We start from the raw sequence: 21,598 nt of genomic DNA, 5'->3' as shown, positions 1-21,598 counted from the left end.
GAAACAGATTAAATATCATTCAGTGGCTGTTTTAATGTGCATCAGCTTTATCCCTAACATGATGCTGACTTCACATACATTATAATTCATGCTGATTAAACTGAATGTGTTAGTTTAAAAAAAAGAAATCCAATAACTTACGGCGTCTTATCTGAGCGCTCTCGGCAGTGGTGGTGGAAAATCTACAAATGATGACTTTGACACAGATTTGTCTTTTGATTTTTTTATCATAAATATAAAAGACTTTTGCAAAGCGGTCAGAGCAGCACAGAGACGCAACGTTTCTTCTTTTAGTTTGTAACCGCTCAAACACGCGTGAGACGGGCTGAATGAACGAGGACGTGAATGAGGGTTTTATATTCTAGAGGGAGGAGACGGAGAGAAACTCTGAGTGTCCTGAAGGAAACCTGCTCGCCACCAGGTGAGGTTCACAGACACAGTTACCATAGTAACCAACTCAGAGTTAAAGTTACCTCTCTTTCTGAAACGGCAAGCCCGAGGTTTCCCTCATCTCAGGGTTAACAAACCCGGGGTTTTACTAAACCCGCTTTCTGAAACGGACCCCAGGTTTAGTAAATCACTACACTATTAACTGACTGTGTGTGTGTGTGTGTGTGTGTGTGTGCGCGTGTGTGTGTGTCAGAGGATAACCAGTTCCTGGAGTGTTTGGAGTACGAGCAGAAGACGGAGTGTAAGCCGACGTTCAGCTCGGTCATCAAAGACGTGGAGGTGGTGGAGGGCAGCGCCGCCCGCTTCGACTGCAAGATCGAAGGTACGACATGCGACACATACAGGAAGTACATCATCACAACCAGCAGCCAATCAGACCACAGGAAACACTGATACACAACACAGGAAAAAGATTGATTCTAAAGACAGTTTGGACCTTTCAGCGACCGATGAGCGCTCAGCTTCATGAGTAAAATGAAACGGACTCATTGTTTCTGTGTCCCTCCTGGTGTGCGTCCGCAGGTTACCCTGACCCCGAGGTGGTCTGGTACAAAGACGAACAGCCGATCAAAGAGACCCGACACTTTCAGATCGACTACGACGAGGCGGGAAACTGCTGTCTGGTCATTTCAGAGGTCAGAGGTCACCTGTTCGTCTCACTTATTGTGTCTAAGGTCTAATATTTGTTTTGACTTTAAGCGGAGAAACAGTCACTCAGGTGTTCCTGATGATGCTTTTATTCCTGCAGGTATCAGGAGACGATGACGCCAAGTACACGGTGAAGGCGGTGAACAGTCTGGGGGAGGCAACCTGCACCGCCGAGCTGCTGGTGGAGGTGATGGCCGGAGAGGAGGAGGAGGAGGAGGAGGAGGAGGAGGAGGAATAAAGCAGTGTTGGTCTGGACTCCCACAGGAGGAGGAGGAGGAGGTGGTGCTCCTCTTCACCCTGTCAGATCTGAGCAGGGAAAACTGACCCAGATCAGATAGTGTTGTTGTTATAGAGGAGCAGGTGGGCGGGGTTTGTGTCATGAACATATCACATGATTTTAAAAACAGAGTCTCCAACTTCACTTCCTGCCACCAGTTATCAGTTTAATTACACTTCCTGCATGTTTGATTGAATTAGCACCATGCTGTGTGATAAACCCCGCCCACCTGACACCTGTGGAGAACAGAAGGCCCGCCTCTGCCAGGTTAGCATCTCTTTATCAGTGTGTTTTCCTCTTAAAGAAGAGCACAGGTACAGCTCTCAGATATTTAGATATCATATCGATATTTTTGACAATAAGACATTGAATTGTGGGAGCTGTAGTTACTGACAACAAAAAAACTGAGAACATTTAGAAAAAGAATCATGTTTAGTTTTTATATGTAAGAAAGACACTGATGAGGAGTTGCTAGTGGAACACATGCTAATGCTAATGCTAATGCTAATGAAATGTGAAAGTTTATTTTCAAAAGTATGGTTACCTACATTTTGCTACAGCTACCAGGGCTCCTTCATCAAAGACTCATGGGAGTTGTAGTAATGTTGTGTTGCAGGGTGCGGGCCTAAATAATGACACCTGTCTGAGCCCCACACCTGCTCCCTGTTGGGGTTCAGGTGAGGTCGAGGATGGTACAAAGGAAGCAGCGAAGAAGAAAGATGAAGACATAGATGAACAGAGCCTTACATTCACAGAGTTCAGTCACCTCACCATTCTGAGCAACTGTGATGAGACTTTAATGACTCCAGACAAGTTTAGCATGTTAGCACCTCAGCTAACGGTTCAGCAATGACAAAAGGGAGGAAATTTAGGTTTATCACCTTAACATGATCCAGACATACTAATAAGCTGTCAGGTGATCCTGAAACAGGAATATTTAACCTCACTACAACACATTTTGTTAGCCAGCTAACCAACATTTTTTAAGCTAACGTCACCCTTACTACTGTTAGCTAAACAGCTTATAAACATTACCTGACTAGCAGCAGAGGCACGGGCTGTGAGGAGTGAAATATAATAGTTTTTTCACCATGAGAAAAAATTTACAAAGACTAAATAACAAAAAGAAATCATTGTTAAAAACTAATAAATGTTTTAATTAAGAATTCAGATAATTATTGAATGCAACCACAAAGGTGTCTCCAGGTGGCACGCAGCTAACTTAGGTAGCTAACATCACCTTGACTGTCAGCTCACAAACATTTGCAGCAAATGTCCGAACTATGAAGAGTTAATCACTACAGCTTTGACCCTCTAAATACAGTTTTATTAGAGAAAAATGTACAAATGGATAAATCAACAGTTTTAGTCACTAATGCTTCTTTAACAGAAAGCTAATAACATCAGGCCAACTAATCAGCTAGCTAGTGAACATTAGCTAAAAAGATATTTGCTGTAGGGAGTAAATTAAAATACAAAAAAATAAATATCACATAAAGAACTGCTTTCAGACAAAGAAAAAAAGTAATTTTTAGCTAACATTAGCCCAACTAATGTTAGCTCATTAGCTGGTAAACATGAGCTAATTAGCAACAGAGATTGGAGTTACAAGGAGTGAATTAAAACACAACATTAGCTTTTGGTTGTCCGCTAATGTTACAGAACAAACATGAGCTGATGTTAAAACGGTTGAACCACCAGAATACAATTTGTATACAGTAAATGAAAATAGTTAGCATGGTAGCTAATGTTGGAATGATCTAGCCAACACTATGATGTGAGCACAGCGGTCGGGCTTGTTAGCTAACTTGTTTTCCTTTTTAAAATCTGTGAAATAATTTTATTTCATTTATTAGCAGTTTAATTTTAGCTTTTCTATTTTAATCTCAGATTACGTTTCACATTACAGCAATTCACACCACAAAATTCTATAATGCTAACGTGACCAAACTCTGTGAGTACAAGGCTCAGTGTGAGAGTGACATTAATGATGATAAGTTAATAATAACCCCCCCACCCTTCTTCACATCAGCTGATAAATGTTGGATGTGTCTTCTCTTCTGTTGGAACACTTTGTTTCTGTCTTATTTTTGACTTTGACAGCAGCTTTAACCATGAAACATCTTCCAGCTAACATCACCTGTGCCTTACACTGTTAGCCTTAAAGCTACGCAGAGACACTTCCACTGACAGTCTGAGGGTTTTTTACACTTTAATCACTTTAAAGTTTCTCTGCTGTCTGAACCTTTCACTGAGGTCAAAGTCGTATCTTTTTCTTTTGTCACATTCCAGCTGTTTGTTTGTGCTTTTATCATTTATTTAACGTTTTAAGGGCTTCAAGCAAAAACCAAAGATTCTCTTCTAAGACGTCACAGGTGTGTGTTTGTGTGTGTTCCTTACCTGCGCCTGCTGGTGTGTGTTTATTTTTCAGAACGTGTTATTTTCAGACTTATTTAAAGCACAGATTTATTATATTAATATTATCATAAGAGCATCTGTCTTCTTGGAGAGCAGCACTTAACCTGTCACAGTTATATGAACCCCACTCTGACTGACTTGTTTTTGTATTAGATGTATCATGTAGATGATGTTTCTCTAACTTTTATAAATATATCCGAGTGTGAGCTGCAGATGACATGTATGAGACACTACGACTGTAGGTACTCACAGAAACAATAAATGTATCACAAAACCAAACTGCTGCTGTGATTTCTTAAGATCTGACACAGTCATTATCAACGTACTTAATCATGAGGAAACTAAGCATGACTGATGGAGTCTGTGTCCTCGATGCTTATTAATTGAGCTAAATGTATCCTAAACATGGAGGGAAGACCTACAATGACGCCACCAAGTGGGAGCAAATGAGATAATGAAATCAGAGTTTGACTGAAATAAAGTTTATAACTTTTTTAAAACTTTGCTTTACACCCCCAAAAATTGTGGATAAATAATCACAAGAGTGAATGTAATATTTCCTCAGAGAGATCTGTAGTCATATTTATTTTTTGAAACACAAACACATTTTAACATGAACATGTGTACAGGAAGGAAGAAAAGTAAACACTTTATTTCAGTAGCAATTAAACAGAATTTTCCTCAAACATGCATACGTAATACGTGCACAACATACAGTATAATCAGCTTATTAAATATGATTATTAAATATCAAACTGTGATTAATGATTGATTATACCACCGACGGGGTCTGTTTGTTTAACCTGAGAAAGCCTCTTTGATAACATTAAGTAAATTATCAATGTGATACTTTTACATTGAATGGACTATTAATACTAGTATTTACGGTGTACTAAAAACATCCATGTTCTCCTGGAAAAGTTGTTTCTGTGTATTACTAGGGGGCGCTATCAGCTGACGCTGACACAGAAACAACAGGAAATCCCCATCTGAGCATGCGCAGTGGATCAGCTGCGGGGACAGAGTCGTTGCGGAGTTTTAGTGAAAACTCTGAGCAGGTTTTTATTTTGAGTTTACTCTCCGTTATAGCGGGATGGCGGGCACCGCGCTGAAGAGACTCATGGCGGAGTATAAACGTGAGTTTACGGAACCAGCTATGTCGTCACACGGCCTTCAGCCAATGGGAGAACTTGTAATGTTAGCAAACATGCTAAGCTAGCAGTCCAGTTAGCCCCCGTCCTTTTGGACGAATCCCCGTTAAAGAAGCTGCTAATTTAAAGTTGTTTTTCATCCTCGGCAGTGTTGTTAGTGTAAAGCAACGCAAATCTGAAAGAATGTTGAAGACGACGTGAACCTGCTGTTCGGCATCAATATGATTTACCAGATAGCATTAATCTCTGTAAAACAACACATTATATATTTTGTTTGTACAGCTCGTCAGTGCTCTGGGTAATGACGCTGACACTTTTTGTCAATAACAAACGTTGTCGTCCAAAACCTATAATACATATATATTGTGTTTTTCATTAATTGCGTGGAATGAAAGACTTTGTATATCGAAATACGGAATATATTTTATTCACGTAGCTAGAAACCATAATATAATAGAGTCATGATGCTTGTGATGTGTAAATTTGTGAAATTGATAGTTTTTCAAATGAGGTTTGGTGCACTTGTTGATATCGGGGCTAGCCTTGCCTTCCAGGTTAGCTAGGGGGATTAGCTTCACTGTAAGACTAATATCTCGTCCTATTTTACTAACTTTGTGTTTATATAACCTTAATAACATTGAAAGTATGATGATACTTGTTTATATGCTGATAAGGTTCTAAAGCTTGGTGTGTATTTTGCTGTTAGCAAGCTAGCGCCCTGTTAGCAGCTCTTACCTCTGCAGTTTTTGCTCTTATTGTCTACACTCAGGTTTCCGGTTTATCACTGTCATAATCCAAAGCAGGGGGTTTTGGACAGATGGATTAAGACATGTGAAGTTTATTTAGCAGTCACTGAAAGGTCAAAGGTCACAGTCTGATCGCGTGTGTGTTTGTGTTTCAGAGCTGACCCTGAACCCACCGGAGGGGATCGTTGCAGGTGAGCTTATAATGACTAACATTAAACCTGGAGTTTCGTATGTAACTAACTATTCTTTTCTTGATCACTTAATATTCAGATTATTTTCTCATGTAATGTGTCCAGTGGTGTCGGATCGTTTAGACAGAAGCTCTGAATGAAGTTTGTTTATGGTGCAGATTTAGTCTCTGTCACTATGTACAGACACCAGTGTCTACTGTTCTCTAGCAAAGAAATATGAACCCTGTCCACAGTGTAGTTGTTACCTGACCCTTTATCGTTTAACCCCTGATGGACAGGAAACAGGAAGCACAGACAGTAACGCTGTTTGTCTCTGCAGGTCCGGCTAACGAGGAGAACTTCTTTGAGTGGGAGGCTCTCATCATGTGAGTACAGAAGCATTCATGATCTTCACATGCTCACTGTGGAAAGAACCGCATACAATGTGCTCCTGTAATAAAGTGGCTGATATGAATGTTGCAAACATGAACTACTTTTCAGGATGCTGCTGCCTGATGCAGCTCAGTGTCTTCTTCCATTCGGCTCTGTCTCTGTTGGAATAAACAAGTCGTGTTGCTGCTTTCAGTGTCCACAGACTTAAGACAAACTTTACAGCAGAGCGTGGTTTGCTCGAGGTTTCGCACTGGGCTAGCACATGCTCCCATGTTGACCTTTGACCTGTGTCTGAAGAGGCAGGTAGAGAGAGGAGATTGACGTGACTTTGATTGTGGTGGGGTTGTTGGCTGGAGTGATTGACAAACTGCTGCTGACAAACATCAGTGTGCAGTAAACCACGGCAGGTCCTCCCCCTGTCAGCTAGGAACAGGACACTGAGGTTAAAGTGGACACAGGCTCATTTAACAGATCGTCTGTCAGAATTTGGCGTCATGACATCCTGCTTTTAATCAGCGGTTCAGTCAGGCTGCTGCTGAACATGTTTGTGTGATATCTTCTTGGCCCACTTTGAGCCCCTTACTACCACCTGAGCATCGTGTAAACACCACAGCCCACCTGACTGTGTGTCCTTTTGAACAAGGAGAAACAGGAGGTTCAGTCTGAGTCCGAACGGAGGAACATCTCAGAGACTGCTTCCAGCTCCGTCGAATCCCTGCAGCAAACATTTAAAGGAGTCCAGCCTGGTTTAAAGGTGTTCAGTGTGAAAGTGTTGATGCTGCAGTGTGTCCTGCAGGTGTGATGTAGGATGTGACCAGCAGGGGTCACTGCTCCCACACAAACCTGCCTGATCTTCTCTGATACATAAGAGCTCAACAAGATGTTCAAATACTGATGAACAAAGCTCTGAATGTTTCTGAAATAATTGTTATTTACAGTTTGTTAAAGGTATAATAAGTAGGACTTTCCTAGAAACGGTTCAGATTAAATAATAAAAAGAATCAGAAGTTTGAAGAATCACTTTGTCCTCCAGGAACTGAAGACAAACACGTTCTGTTATTATAGAATAAACAATTCACAGCTCATTCGATGACGTGGGTTATTACCCCCTCAGTGTTGCCTGATGAGAAGCTTAAAGGTATAATAAGTCGAATCTGTCCTTCCACTTTGTCAACAACATTAAAACTGGGCTCTTCGTCACCAGAAGCTCACTCCCACTCTCTCGTGCGAGAACACGCCCATCCCCGCCGAGCTAACACCTACAGCATCACGGTTACCTTTGCGCTAGCATGCTAACCGCCAGTTAGCTTGTCCTACCAGGTTTTGAGGCATCTACCTGTCCAACAGAAAGAAGGCCAACTCTGCATCGCTTTTCATCATGTCCGCCGCTCTGAATGGGGCCCAGCTGCTAATTGGAACCACTCCCACACTCACCTGTACGCTGTGATTGGCTCAGGGAACCACGACAGCGCCCCTCCTGAAAACGTCCCGTGCAAAGCAAAACAGAACAGATGCAGAGGGAAGGGTCTCACAAGGGTCTGCACACACACTCACACACACACATGTACAGAGGCCCAGAAGTGATGAGTTATATTATATTTGTAAAAGTCTATATTTTATTTTTCTAGGAGAATCCTACTTATTCTAGCTTTAAGGTCCGCTACAAACTTCTTCTTTGACCACTTACACCACAACAATGACCTCAGATGAACACTGTGACTTCCTGAAGGACTGTTAGAACCTCTACAGGACCCTGAGAACTTCTTAATGGGACCCTAGTGTTTTCTAAAGGAACGTTCGAACCACCCAGAGGACACTTAACACTTTCTCAGGAACCATCACAGTGACAACTAGAACCTCCACAGGGAACACCTCAACCTCAAAGGACTGCTTCATTCCCCTACAGGAACCCTACATACCTTAATACCCCGCCATGTAACCTTCAGACATTCCCAGGTGCTCGGCAGTGGCAGAAGCTGCAGTGTACATGATGTCAGCGAAGGCAGCATCATCATTAGCTGTAATGGAGCCTCCTGTTGTTGTTGTGTCTTTGTTAGCGTGCCAGCAGCTTCAGTCTGCCCTCCAATTTAACCTGCAGCTCCTTCACACTTTACCTGTCTGCATTCCTGCTCACAGTGACATCACCAACACATCCCATAATTACCTCAGACAATACTCATTCTGTCAGACGCTGCAGTGCTGCTCTGATGCTCTTTATTTAGCCCTTGATATATGTGAGCTTTTGGATCAGTCAGATGGTTATCTGCTGTCAGACAGACTCTGTGTTCTATATTAGTAAATCGATAACACAGCTTCCTCAGATGTGCTTAGATCCTCTGCTGATTGGCTGTGCAGATAGCCAATCAGAGAGTCTTCGTGTGGCGAGGCATGAGTGTGGTCAGAATAATGTAGGTGAGGATGAAGCAGAGGAGTCAGAAATAACCTGCAGATAAACTGTAGATGATCAGATCAGAGGAAATGGGAGACGGACTGTGTGCTGATATTCAAACATGTGAACTCTGATAATCTCCACACAGACTCTCAGCACGCCATCCTGGTAAAAATACACTCTGACCCTCCAAAGCTAACTACATCAAACGCCTGGATGCCTGCAGCTGTCATCACACGATGCAGCACCAGTGGTTCCACCGTGAGCCTCCAGAACAGCTTCTGTGTTGCTTTTCATGCACCGATCAGCCAGAACATTATGACCACCTGCCCAATATCGTGTAGCTCCCTTTTACCACCATAACAGCCCTGACCCGTCGAGGCATGGACTCCAGCAGACCTGTGAAGGTGTGCTGAGGTATCTGGCACCAAGACGTGAGCAGCAGATCCTTTCAGACCTGTAAGCTGCGAGGTGGGGCCTCCATGGATCGGACTTGTTTGTCCAGCACATCCCACAGACGCTCCGTTGGGTTGAGATCTGGGGAATCTGGAGGCCGAGTCAACACCTTGAACTCGTCGTTCCTTAAACCATTCCTGAAGCATGTCTGCAGTGTGGCAGGGCGCATCATCCTGCTGAGAGAGGTCATCAGGGAATACTGTCTCCATGAAGGGGTGGACTTGGTCTGCAACAGTGTTTAGGAGGTGCTACGTGTCAAAGTAACATCTACATGAATGGCAGGACCCAAGGTTTCCCAGCAGAACATCGCCCAAAGCATCACACTGCCTCCGCCCGTTCGCCTTCTTCCCATAGTGCATCCTGGTGCCATGTCTTCCCCAGGTAAGAGACGCACACGCACCTGACCATCCACATGATGTGACATGACGTGATTCATCAGACCAGGCCGCCTTCTTCCATCGCTCCGTGGTCCAGTTCTGATGCTCACGTGCTCGTTGTAGGAGCTTTCAGTGGTGGACGGGGGCGTGGGCACCCTGACCGCTCTGCAGCTACACAGCCTCATACACAACAAGCTGTGATCCAGCATTAACTGTTTCAGCAGCTTGAGTCTCAGTAGGGAGGTGGTGGTCCTGTCGGGGAGCTGGAGGTCCCGTGGGGAGGTGGAGGCCCTGTGGGGAGGTGGTGGGGGTGTAAAGGCTTCGAGTTCTCTGAATGTCAGACTTTTTGACCTTCTGATTAATAACAGGGTCTCATTTTGATTCCTGTGTTGTTGTTTTTTACAGATTTTCAGATGGACTTTTGTACTGCGCTCTGTTAGCATGTTAGCATGTTGGTGCACATGAACTAAGCTGTATGTGTGTGTGTGTGTGTTTCAGGGGCCCTCAGGACACTTGTTTTGAAGGAGGAGTGTTTCCTGCTGTCCTCAGCTTCCCCTCTGATTATCCTCTCAGTCCTCCTAAGATGAGGTTCACCTGTGACATGTTTCACCCCAACAGTGAGTCCACACACTCCTCACCCCACACACACGCACACACGCACACACATCCTTCTTTTTAAACCTACCTCTGAAAACACTCCGTCATGTGCCCGTTCAGAGAGACCTGCTGAGACTCTGAGTTTGACTTAAAAGCCTTATTGGACCAGTCAGAACATGTCACACAGCTTTGCTGCCGTTAGCATGCTGTTAGCATGCCGTTAGCATGCTGTCATTAGAGCTGATTAGTGGACTGAGCCATGATGTCACAGCAGGGAGTCGGTCTGAGCACGCTCCGTACTGATTAGAGGACGGGATGCTCTCTGCCGACCCCTCATCATCATCATCATCATCATCATCATCGACACACACACACACACACACACACACACACACACACACACACACCAGCATGGCCCTGAGCTGAACTTCCTGCTGTAACTGTACCATCTGATCCTCCATCAACAAACAGCAGAAGAAGATAAAACACATGAAGAAGAAAAGACAAGACTGTCTGTCTGCAGGAGACTTCACACACACACACACACACACACACACACACACACGCTGGACAGTCAGACAGGGAAACATTGAGGCTTTGTTTTTGGAGTCTGCCGGTATGAAAGTTATGTACACTCGATGGTGACCTCACCTCGCCTCTCTAAACACACAGTATGTAATTACTGCTCTCCCAATCAAATCAGTAACAGAGACGTAGGTGTGAAGCACTGTTGGATCATGGGAGTTGTTGTCTTCCATGTTAAACGATTATTGCTAGCTAGCCTAAACAGTTGGCTGACTTCCTTCTTCACCTTCCTGAAAGTAACCTTGAATATGATCACACATCTCACAGAACATGGCAGTCGTAGTTTCAGACATGTTGACATGTTTCGTACTGTCCCTTTAAACTACTCCTTATAGTCCGATTTCACCTCCACTGTTACCTGAGGAGCCCTGCTTCAGCACTTAACCTACAAATCTTTTCACCAGTTGTTACATAGATTACCATCAATCACTGCAGCAGTGACAGCAGGTTTATGGTTCGATTCCTGCAGTTGAAACATGACAGGAAGTCAACAGGAAACACTTAGAACACCCTGATAACACAGCGCCATGTGTTTGAAGTCAGGCTGAACCTGAACCACTGATAAGCTCTGAACGCACGCACGCACGCACGCACACGCACACACACAGGTGTCTCTCCACATTAAATAAAAAGTGTCTCGACTTTCAAAATAAAAGTCCTCACATTAAACCTGATCTGTACTGGAACCTCCTGCAGGGTCTGTTTGTCTAAGTGACTGATTCAAGATTGTGTAGGGGTCTCACAAGTTCTCCTTCCTCTCCTCCCTCCTTGTCTCCCCCCCTCAGTCTACCCTGACGGGCGGGTGTGTATCTCCATCCTGCACGCTCCGGGTGATGACCCGATGGGTTACGAGAGCAGTGCAGAGAGGTGGAGTCCGGTCCAGAGTGTGGAGAAGATCCTGCTGTCTGTGGTCAGCATGTTAGCAGGTAACACACTCATACATGACATCATTCATGACATCGTTCATGACATCATTAAGTACATGTTGTTGATGTTAATCCAGACTCTTTTTTTTTTACGATGCTTCATCCAAAACTCCTTCTTTTTGTCTCCTTGTTTCCTCTCCTCCTCCTCTCTTGTTTCCCCTCTTGTTTCCTTTTTTGTTTCCTCTCCTGTTTCGTTTCCTTTTGTTGTTTCCTCCCCTTCCCCATTTGTCCTCCCCTGCTTGTTTCCTCTTTCCTTGTGTTTCCTCTTTTGGTGTCTCGTGTCCTCTCTGGTATTCTCTTCCTCTCTTGTTTCCTTATTTCCTCTCTTTTCCTCTTGTAATCCCTTTCTTTCTCCCTCCTTTCCCCTTTGTTTCCTTGTTTACTTCCTTCTTACCTCTTTTCCTCCCTTGTTTCCTTTCTCATCTCTTCTTGTTTCCTATCTTGTTTTCTCTATTGTTTCCTTGTTTCCTCTCCTGTATTCTGTCTTTGAATTCTTCTCTTCTTCCCTCATTTCCTCTTTTCCTTACTTATTTCCTGTATACTCTTTTGTTTTCTGCCTTCTTATCTCGTCTCCTCTCCTTTTTATCCCTTTGCTTCCTTCCTATCTTGTCTCCTCCTCTTTCCTCCGGTGTTTGCTCTCTTATTTACTTTCTTGTTTCCTGTCCTGTTGTTTCCTCTACTGTTTCCTTGTCTCTTCCCTTGTGTCCTTTCCTTGTCCCTCTCAGAGCCGAATGATGAAAGTGGGGCGAACGTGGACGCGTCTAAGATGTGGCGTGAGGACAGAGAGCAGTTTTACAAACTGGCCCAGAAGATTGTCAGGAAGTCTCTGGGCCTTTAGAGATGATGTCATCAGGCTGCGACGAGCCCGGCACTCTGTGTGTGTGTGTTAGTTACAGAATCACTCCTCTTTACTCCTCACCACCTTTTCACTCAGAGAACAAACATGGACGGACGCCTGGAGGCTGAAGGGAGCTGTGAGCATCTTTCTCGTCACCATGGAAACCAATCAAAGACACACAGACATACACAGACACGCGCACACACACACCGAGTGCTGCTGAGACGGACTGATAATAAACTGATGGACGACCGGAGGATCAGAACACAACCCGATGTTACAAAACTTCACATTTATGAGACGTCCACAGAAGAAGAAACCTGAGATCATGTGATCATCCTCACAGTGACATCATCATCATCATCACAGTTACATCATCACCTTTATCATCATCTTCACCTGTTTCACACCGACAGCAGCAGCTTCATCCTGCAGGTCGCTGAGTCAGCCAATCAGACGCCTGCTTTGCTTTTATTAGTTAATATAAACAGTTTAAAATATTCAACGCATCTAAAATGATTAATAACATTAAATAAATGATCCCATAAAGAATAAAATCAGATGAGCAGCAGCAGATTAAACAGAAGCATCTCTGCAGTCCTGAGGACAGAAACAGTGACAGTCTTGTTGACAGACCCAGGCGGTCAAACTAAACCTCAGCAGAGTGAGCCTTTTACACTGCCTCACAGTCAACTAGCATTAGCATGAATCATCAGGTGTGAGTGTCTAGCTGCAGTCAGCTGTCTGCTTAGCTGTTTCCACTTTAAGATTCACAAACATGTAACTTTATTGTCCTTCAAATAAAGACATCCAAGTTCTCTCAAACAGCTGATTTAAACATGAATTATGTACGTTTTGTTTCATAAACTCAAAAACGACCTGAAAATATTCCAGATAAGTAGATATTAAAATCAGAGTTTGTGCTGCTGTCGGTCTGATGAAGCTCAGCCAGTTTTCTTCTGTGTGACGTTTCCAGGATCACTTGTTGCTCAGATTCTCCGTCAGGTGGAGCAGAAGCTGCCCGGCTTCTCTCAGTTGGACTTTATGCACTTTATCTCTTCCCCAAAGGACGTCGATGTTCGGCTTCGTCAGGAGCTGAGCGCGCTCAGTGGAGCTCCGGCTGCTTTTAGTTTCGTATTTTAAAATGAGGCTGGAGGTTCTGATGGCGGAGAGAAGTTTGTTTTAATTTGTCTTTCATTTGAAAATACTTCAAATAAACTGAGGGAAGAATAACAGACGTCTCTGTGTTTCTGTTTACTGACCTAAAAGTACCAATACGACCTAAAAATACCTAATTACAAGTAAAAGTACTGCAGTATTCTCTCTACATGTATTAAAGTATCACAGTAAAAGTACTGCAGTATTCTCTCTTCATGTAGTTAAAGTATCACAGTAAAAGTACTGCAGTATTCTCTCTTCATGTAGTTAAAGTATCACAGTAAAAGTACTGCAGTATTCTCTCTTCATGTAGTTAAAGTATCACAGTAAAAGTACTGCAGTATTCTCTCCTCATGTAGTTAAAGTATCACAGTAAAAGTACTGCAGTATTCTCTCTCCATGTATTAAAGTATCACAGTAAAAGTACTGCAGTATTCTCTCTCCATGTATTAAAGTATCACAGTAAAAGTACTGCAGTATTCTCTCTTCATGTAGTTAAAGTATCACAGTAAAAGTACTGCAGTATTCTCTCTCCATGTGTTAAAGTATCACAGTAAAAGTACTGCAGTATTCTCTCTACATGTAGTTAAAGTATCACAGTAAAAGTACTGCAGTATTCTCTCTACATGTATTAAAGTATCACAGTAAAAGTACTGCAGTATTAGTGTTGTTGAATTCAGTGACATCAGCTGAGGCTCATGGGTAATGTAGTTCAACTTATAGTAGTAGTTTACAGTGGGGGGGGGGGGGGGGACCTCTGTGTAGAAATATGATGAAAAAAAAAAGACGGGCGTACCTGAGTCAGGTGACGTGTGTGATCTCAGCAGCTTCCTGTCTCGACCTGCCTGACAATCACGCTCAGCATCAAAGACACACCAGCATCAGTTACTGTCAGAGTGTGTGTGCACAGACAGGCCATTAGTGCTGCTAAAGCTGTGTGTTTACAGACACCGTCATTACCTGCTCGGTGTGTGTGTGTGTGTGTGTGTGGTTAAGACATTAGCTGCTGTGTTACAGCATCAGGCGTAGCAGAAAGACTTGAAGTAACTCTGAAGTAACTTTAAGGTGAAATGTCTTTTTCTCAGTCTTCTCCAGATGTTTCAGAATCTTCTTTTAGTGTCAAGTACCGAGAAAGGTCCAGGAGTTATTTCGCCTAGCTTAGCACAAAGACTGGAAACAGAGGGAAACTGTTAGCCTCTCTCAATCATAAGAATGAAGAGCCCAAAAATACGCTCATCTTTTTCAGCCACAATAATCATAAAAACTATTATCAACAGTCAGGGGACTTTATGCTAACATTAGCTATATTCAGTGTTAATTTTAGACAATATTAATGCTGTCAAGGCTGCAGAGACAGGTCCAGGAAGTGCTTAGCCTAGCTTAGCACAAAGAATAGAAGCATGGGGAAGATCGTTAACTACTTCTGCAAGTGAAAACTATTTAAATGTCTTTCTCAATAATCACAACATCCCCATTAGATAACGACGGGTCTGCCTGGTATGACAGTGATTCAGTAATAGGGGAAAGTTATGCTAAGATATGCTAGTAAGCTACATGTCAAAATTCATCAGTCTGCTCATACCTGCTACACCTCTTCACATATTTCCAGGCAGCAGTGCACGGACCGTTTGGTTCAGTGTGGGACCCAGAGTCAGTCTGGGTTCTGGAGCTCTAACAGCCAGCTGTGCCGGATTCGGGCGCGAGAATCAGGGCCTTCAGTTAGACTTTATGTGTGTTACACTGTTGTTATGGTTTCCTTCTCAGGTGTTATCACAGATCACTCACCTGTCCGCTGTAAAAGGAAGCGGCTGTTTGGACGACTTCTCCTCAGAAACACTTAGAGAGATGTTATCTGCTCTCAGCCTCACATGCTGAGGTTCCTCTGTTCACACTGTCCTCTGGATGTTTTCAGCTCTTATCGCAGCGTCGCTGATCTACAGAACAAGCTTCAGTGTTCAGTTTAGCTTCATGGCTCTCCACCACCTTCCTCACAGGGCGCGGTTATAACTAGTGGGTAAAAGATCGGTAATGTACATCCTACCTAATGGTGCGTGGTCATAAGCCACATAGCTCATCATAACTCAAATCTCTGATGCTATGTCTAAAAGTGTCACAATTCATCCCTTAGTCTTTGACAGACACAAGCTGACCGCTAACATGCTCCTGTCTATTTTCTCTTTACCCCACAGATTTAGTTAAAGTTAGCTTAGCTCAATGTGGCTCCACAGTTTACTGAAGACTTAGAATATTAAGCGCTCCAAGTTAAAAAAGCTAGCTAATTGGTTAGCTGCTAACTCAGACCTTAACTGTAACTAAGTCTGAAAAGCTGACATCAGGATTGTTCATTATTCAGTTCTGTAAAGAGTCACTAAAGAGGGAAGATGTTAACTCCTCAAGCTAACATGCTAGTTTATTTATCAGCTGAACAGATGGCTGCTAACTGTACACAAAGATTTTATGGTAAATCAGAAGCTAACAGTTAGTTCTCAGGATTTTTTTTACTATTTAATCAGAGAAAGATTAGCCTGGCTCTCCTGGCTAACAAGGTAGCTAATATGTTAGCTGAACGCTTGGTTGCTAAAGCACAATATCTCATCTGAGAAGAAGCTGACAGTTAGTTCTCAGGATTGTTCATCATTTAATTTGAAAAAAAGGGAAAATTTAACTTCCAGACTAATAAAATCTGTTAGCTTGGTTAGACATGAAGTATACATCACTTATTAAGAGCTAACAGTCTCAGAATCATTTCATTTGTGAAACAGTTACTGAAGAGAGTAAAAAAAGGAAGCTCTCCAAGCTAACAAGCTAGCTGGTTTGTAAGCTGTAAGCTTTGATAGATAGATAGATAGATAGATAGATAGATTGATAGATTCAGATGAACTCAAACAGAGTTCAAAGTCAGGTTCAGTTTCACTCATAAATCCTCTACAGAGTAAATGTGTGTAAATGTGTGCCACACCCTCCTCTCATACATCTGTTAGCGCTTCATGAACTGACCCAAAGACATTTAATCTCCGTCTTATTGAAGCAGCATTAAAATCTGCTTCACCAAAGTTTGAAACAGGGATTCAAAATGTTCAAAATGCACTTTGAAAAACTGAATTTAAAGACCATTTTAGACAAAGATGATTACAGCAAGTTCAAATAAAGGAATATGATTGTTCAGTGTTCATCAGGACTCACAGGTTGACGGGTCGATAAGAACTCAGATCATTATAATTGATGAATAATCAGTTTGTCAGCCTCAGGAACAAAGCACTTCCTGCTGAGGTGAAACGGCTCTCCTGGCTTTGGGTTCCTTCGTGTCTCTGCCTGCTGGACTGGATCCAGGTTCAGGTTTAAACCTGGATTATTCAGGGTTTATCTGGATCCCAACCTTCACATTACACCTGAGCCAACTTTTCATGTCTGAGTAAACATCAACCCACCAACCTCCCAAACCTGCTGCTGCTGACGGCTTACATTCACAAACATGCAGAACGTTTTGGAGTCATAAAGTTCGTACGAACATTTAAAGTCACAAACACGACAGATCTGATCATCTCCTACGTGATGTGTTATTCGGTCAATATATATATATATATATATACAGAGCGGGAATCAGGGAGTAATTAGCCTAGCTTAGCATAAAGACTGGAAATAGGGGGAGACTGCTAGCCTGGCTCGTTCTAAATCGTGTTTTTGATGCGTAACAGGTGAGCCACAAACTCACCTGTTAAGTGTGTGTGTTTATGTGTTGGGTCTCAGGTGTGTGTCAGCATGCGAGGAGGAAGGCGGGTCACACAGGTAGGAGGTGGAGCTCCGGTTCACCTGGGGAATTCCTCTGTACTGATCATCACACACCTGAGGGAGAGAGAGAGCAGAGATCAGTCGCTTCTCCTCCTCTTTATCTCGCTCTTCATCTTCTTCTTCTGCTGTTTCATCTCGCTGCGCTCGCACTTCAGATCAGGAAGTTTGTCTGACTCGAACCAGGCAGAGTAAAACGTTTACACCTGATGTCTCACTTCATAACTCCCTGACACAGCATGAGGAGGAGTGGGCCGTGTCACCGGCTCTGCCTGCAGCCTGGTCATGAAGTGAGGCTCTCGCTTTGTGTGATTTACTCCAAATAAACACCTGATGACTTCTCTGTCGTCTCTGTGCTCAGAATACTCAGATCCGTACGTTCAAAGGTTTTTCTTCCTTCCTGAAGTGTTTCCACGCTGAGCTGATTTCTCTTCTGCTGAATCTCACAGGGAAATATTAACTCTTAGATTTACACGTGTTACCTGTATATCAGTTAGCTCACTCTGAGCATCACAACGTTACACTGGCACATATGAACAACTGAATACATTTAGATCATCGAGCAGCATGCATAATCCCCTCAGGTGGGGGGTCTGTTATCAGTGAAGATGCTCTGTAGGTTATTATTTTAGCCCCAAGCAGGATCTTTACCTGACCTGAACCGAACTGTGTCCACCGGGTCGCCGGTTCAGCTCAGTGGTTAAACCGTGTCCCATCCCGTACAGATGCTTAGTCCTCGATGCGTCTTCCACCCTCGGGCTGTGCTGCGTGTCAGACCCACCCTCTCTTCTGTCCTCTCGCTCAGTAACGCAGCAAAGGCCAAAGAATGTGTCAAACAAAAAACTGTGAAGCGCTCGCTGAAGCCTGCATCCTCAATCCTGCAGGCTAAATGCTAACATCAGCCTGCTAACAGAGGCTCGTCCACAGTAACGACAGAGTCCGGCTGAGGCTGATGGGAACGTCTTCACCTCCTGACCCTCAGGGATATTTGGTCGTTAAAACGATGTCATTAAGAGATCAACATGTTGACCTGATGATGGCGCTAGAGGACATGTCATAGCATCCAACTAGTCTGTAGAGGATCCTCTGGGGAAGATGAATGTCCTCATATAATCACACTGTTCTGTATGTAACAGCTGATTACATGTTTTAATAGTTACCATCAGTGAAACTCTTACTGGGCCGTTTAAACGAGATCACAAGTTAAACGTGAATGATTAACGCTCTGCTCGCTCACTGATCAGAACATCTTCATGTTTCATCACAGACACAGGTCGTGTCTTACCTGTAGCTCTGCTCTGTTTGTCTTCAGGTGGATCAAAGCTCTCTCTCTCTCTCTCTCTCTCTCTCTCTCTCTCTCTCTCTCCAGCTCCTCCCAGTCTTTTATATTTAAATGTCGGGCAAGCGAGCCGGTCTCACCTGCAGGTAAACTCTCTCTCTCCTCAGTGAGTCTCACCTGAGCCTGAACATCATCCAGTCAGCAGCTGTGTGTCAGTGTGGGAGGTTCACTGAAGCTTTGAATCACATTTTATGGAACATTTTTAAAGAAAAGATTATTAAAAAGTGTGAAAGAGGAGAAGTGGACGAGAGGCTGACGTCTTTCAGACGTCTGATTTAAAGAGAGACGGGCGACCGACGCGCTCCTCAGATTTAAAACGCTCTTTGTGAGGTTCAGATTAGAACATATTCAGGTTTGTCCTTCTGGATGCTTCTCAGGTCAAAGGTTGAACATCTACGCTGTGCAAAGAAAAGACGTCTTTTTATTTTGATCTTAAAAGCAGAAAATAAAACGTGTTGGAGGATTTTTATCATTTGGATTTTTACTGCATCGTTTGGAAGAGAAATTAATGTCCGAGAAGACACGAGACGCGGAGGACACCTGTGAGCAGTTTTCTCCTTCAGCGGTTTGAAGACCTTCAGAACGTCTCTGGATCATTTCCAGTCAGACGACAGAGAGACGCTACGAACTGAAGGACGAGGAGATCTGTACCACGGGCTGATCCAGGATCCACACACAGCCGTCTGCGTTAACCTTTGACCTCCGAACCAGGTTTGATTTTTCATGTCTTACTAAAAACTCAGTGAATGTTTTCACTTCACTTTGTGTTGTAAAAGTCATTTTGTTGGTTTCACTGAAAACTTTTAGTTAGAGATGTGAGCTGCAGACGTCAAAGATCCTCGACGTCACTAATGCTCCGTGTATCTGTCAGCCTGTTTCCGCTCGACTTTCAATTGTGAGAAATATAAAAGTCTTTAGTTAAATTGTGAGGAAACTTTTTATCATCTGTCAAATACGACGTGTACTTTCTAAGGTCGTTGTCTCCCTCTGATCTAAACATCTAAACATCTGACTCCTGCTTCAACATCCTTCTGTCTCCTGTTTGTCTCAGGATGAGCTGAAAGTTTTACTGGTTACCTTTAAGGTAACATTAAATTCACTGTCCTGTCAAGCTGAAGGGACAGCTGAAGGCCTCAGACATGAACCTGCAGACACGAACCTGCAGACACGAGCCTGCAGACACGAGCCTGCAGACACGAACCTGCAGACACGAGCCTGCAGACACGAGCCTGCAGACACGAGCCTGCAGACACGAACCTGCAGACACGAACCTGCAGACACGAACCTGCAGACACGAGCCTGCAGACACGAGCCTGCAGACACGAACCTGCAGACTGGCCCGAGGAGGTCTTTTCAGTATCTTTCTGCACATTCTGTGTTTCATGTGTTTGCTGCTCTCTGTCTCTTGTTTCTGTCACTGATCTTTGTTTTAATCTTTGCTGTGTGTAAAGAATTTTCTAACACTCATTGAAAAAGTGACGCTGACGCTGACGCCCTGAGCTTTGACTCTCAGGCACTGAACAGACGACTCTACCTTCAGTGGTGGAAGCAGGACTCACTTAACTAACAGGACAGGGGTTAGGGTTCACAGAATGTACTTAATGTATTCAGATAGAAGTCCTTAAAGCTCCTTTCAGACAGTTATACATCATGTTATATTATCACTGACTCACTGCCACCTTGTAAAGGGTGTCTTGGTTGTTTGGAGCCTGAGAGAAACACCTGCAGACACAACTCAGGGTTATAAAACACGTTCTCCGTATCTGCATGTCTTTGGTGAACAGCAACATTCAGGTCTGTAAAATGAAGCTCAAGAGGCAAACCCTGCAGTTCCTCTGGTGTCCACTCGAGGCTGTCTCCAGCAGTGAGTCAGTCCCCATAGAGCCCCATGTTAAACTTTACAGCAGAAATAAACATGTTTACAGCCTGGTACAAAAAACAGTTTGGGTCTCTATAGCTCATTTCTCTCTTCATGACAACTGTACGGGGAGAATCTTTATACAGCTCACCTGTTTACATTATATTAAGGCTTAAAGTGATGCAGCATTAGGGGCGTGGCCTCTTTGAGTGACAGGTGGGAGCTGCTAGCTGTCTGCTAGGTGTCCCCTCAGCTAACTCAGTCACTGAACGTAACCTCTGGGCCGTGTTTGTGCTGTTGGAGCCTGTTGGAGTAAATCATCTGTGTTGCTGTGAGCTTTATTGCACTAACAGACCAATCAATGTTCAGATGAAGTGATGTTTTAAGAAGATGCTCATATATTGAAAGATGAATCCTTTAGCTCCATCATCTTCCATCTCTTGTTAGAATGTTAGAATGTTAGAATTAAGGCTCATGTTAAAGGTCCTTCTTAAAGTCCACCTTTTAAACGGCTCTGCTGATTCACACACTGCACTTATTAGCTAACAGGCTAGTCCTACAGTTAGCCAGATTTGGTAAACTGGAGCCACCAGTCATGAGCTAAAAGCTATCTCTGAGTGAACTGGACCTTAAAGCTAATTAAATTTAACGAGACCTACAAGCTAACTCTATGCAGTAACTAACTCATTGCTAACTTAGTCCAGAAGCTAACTGTCAGCTAACTAGATTAGCTTTCTCAGTCTCACAACTCGACCTAATCTGCCTGTAAATGTGAATGATTCAGAGCAGAAGAGGAGCGCTGATTCTCTTCTTCTATCACTGTTTGATGCTCAACACACTTTGTTCAGCCTTAATGATCCCGTTACATTTGTTTTTCTTCAGGTGGTCGTTGCTCAGGTGGTCGTATCAGAGTCTGGTTGGATGGTGTCCCGGCACAGGTCGTCTTTAAGCCGGAAAATGACGGTGAGCGACGCAGGTCAAGAAGCAGACCCGTGAGGCGGGATCGAACCCACGTCGCTGGCTCCTGACAGGCGTG

At 43.6% G+C, this 21,598-nt stretch overlaps 2 protein-coding genes across 5 annotated transcripts in view; both read left to right on the top strand.

The window, feature by feature from the left end:
* Positions 1-4,066, top strand: part of mylka (myosin, light chain kinase a) — a 65,013-nt gene extending 60,947 nt beyond the window's left edge. For all 4 annotated transcript variants that reach the window (XM_069662578.1, XM_069662576.1, XM_069662579.1 and 1 more), the window contains 3 exons: positions 644-772; positions 973-1,085; positions 1,199-4,066. In XM_069662578.1, coding sequence (XP_069518679.1) covers positions 644-772; positions 973-1,085; positions 1,199-1,336 — 380 coding nt within the window. In that variant the 3' untranslated portion in view covers positions 1,337-4,066. The remainder of the gene's footprint in view (positions 1-643; positions 773-972; positions 1,086-1,198) is intronic.
* Positions 4,067-4,796: 730 nt separating this feature from the next.
* Positions 4,797-13,654, top strand: ube2g2 (ubiquitin-conjugating enzyme E2G 2 (UBC7 homolog, yeast)). Its single transcript, XM_069662585.1, has 6 exons — positions 4,797-4,929; positions 5,846-5,881; positions 6,201-6,246; positions 9,974-10,092; positions 11,443-11,583; positions 12,309-13,654. Exons 1-6 carry the CDS (start codon positions 4,887-4,889, stop codon positions 12,419-12,421), a joined length of 498 nt encoding a protein of 165 aa, XP_069518686.1. The 5' UTR covers positions 4,797-4,886; the 3' UTR covers positions 12,422-13,654.
* Positions 13,655-21,598: the final 7,944 nt, after the last annotated feature.

This window comes from Semicossyphus pulcher, unplaced genomic scaffold (genome assembly GCF_022749685.1).
Source record: "Semicossyphus pulcher isolate SPU_LCO1_2020_fin unplaced genomic scaffold, fSemPul1.0.p SCAF_15, whole genome shotgun sequence".
NCBI classification, from domain to species: Eukaryota; Metazoa; Chordata; class Actinopteri; order Labriformes; family Labridae; genus Semicossyphus; species Semicossyphus pulcher.
Note: the sequence above shows the minus strand (reverse complement) of the source record. Positions and strands in the feature narration are given on the sequence as shown.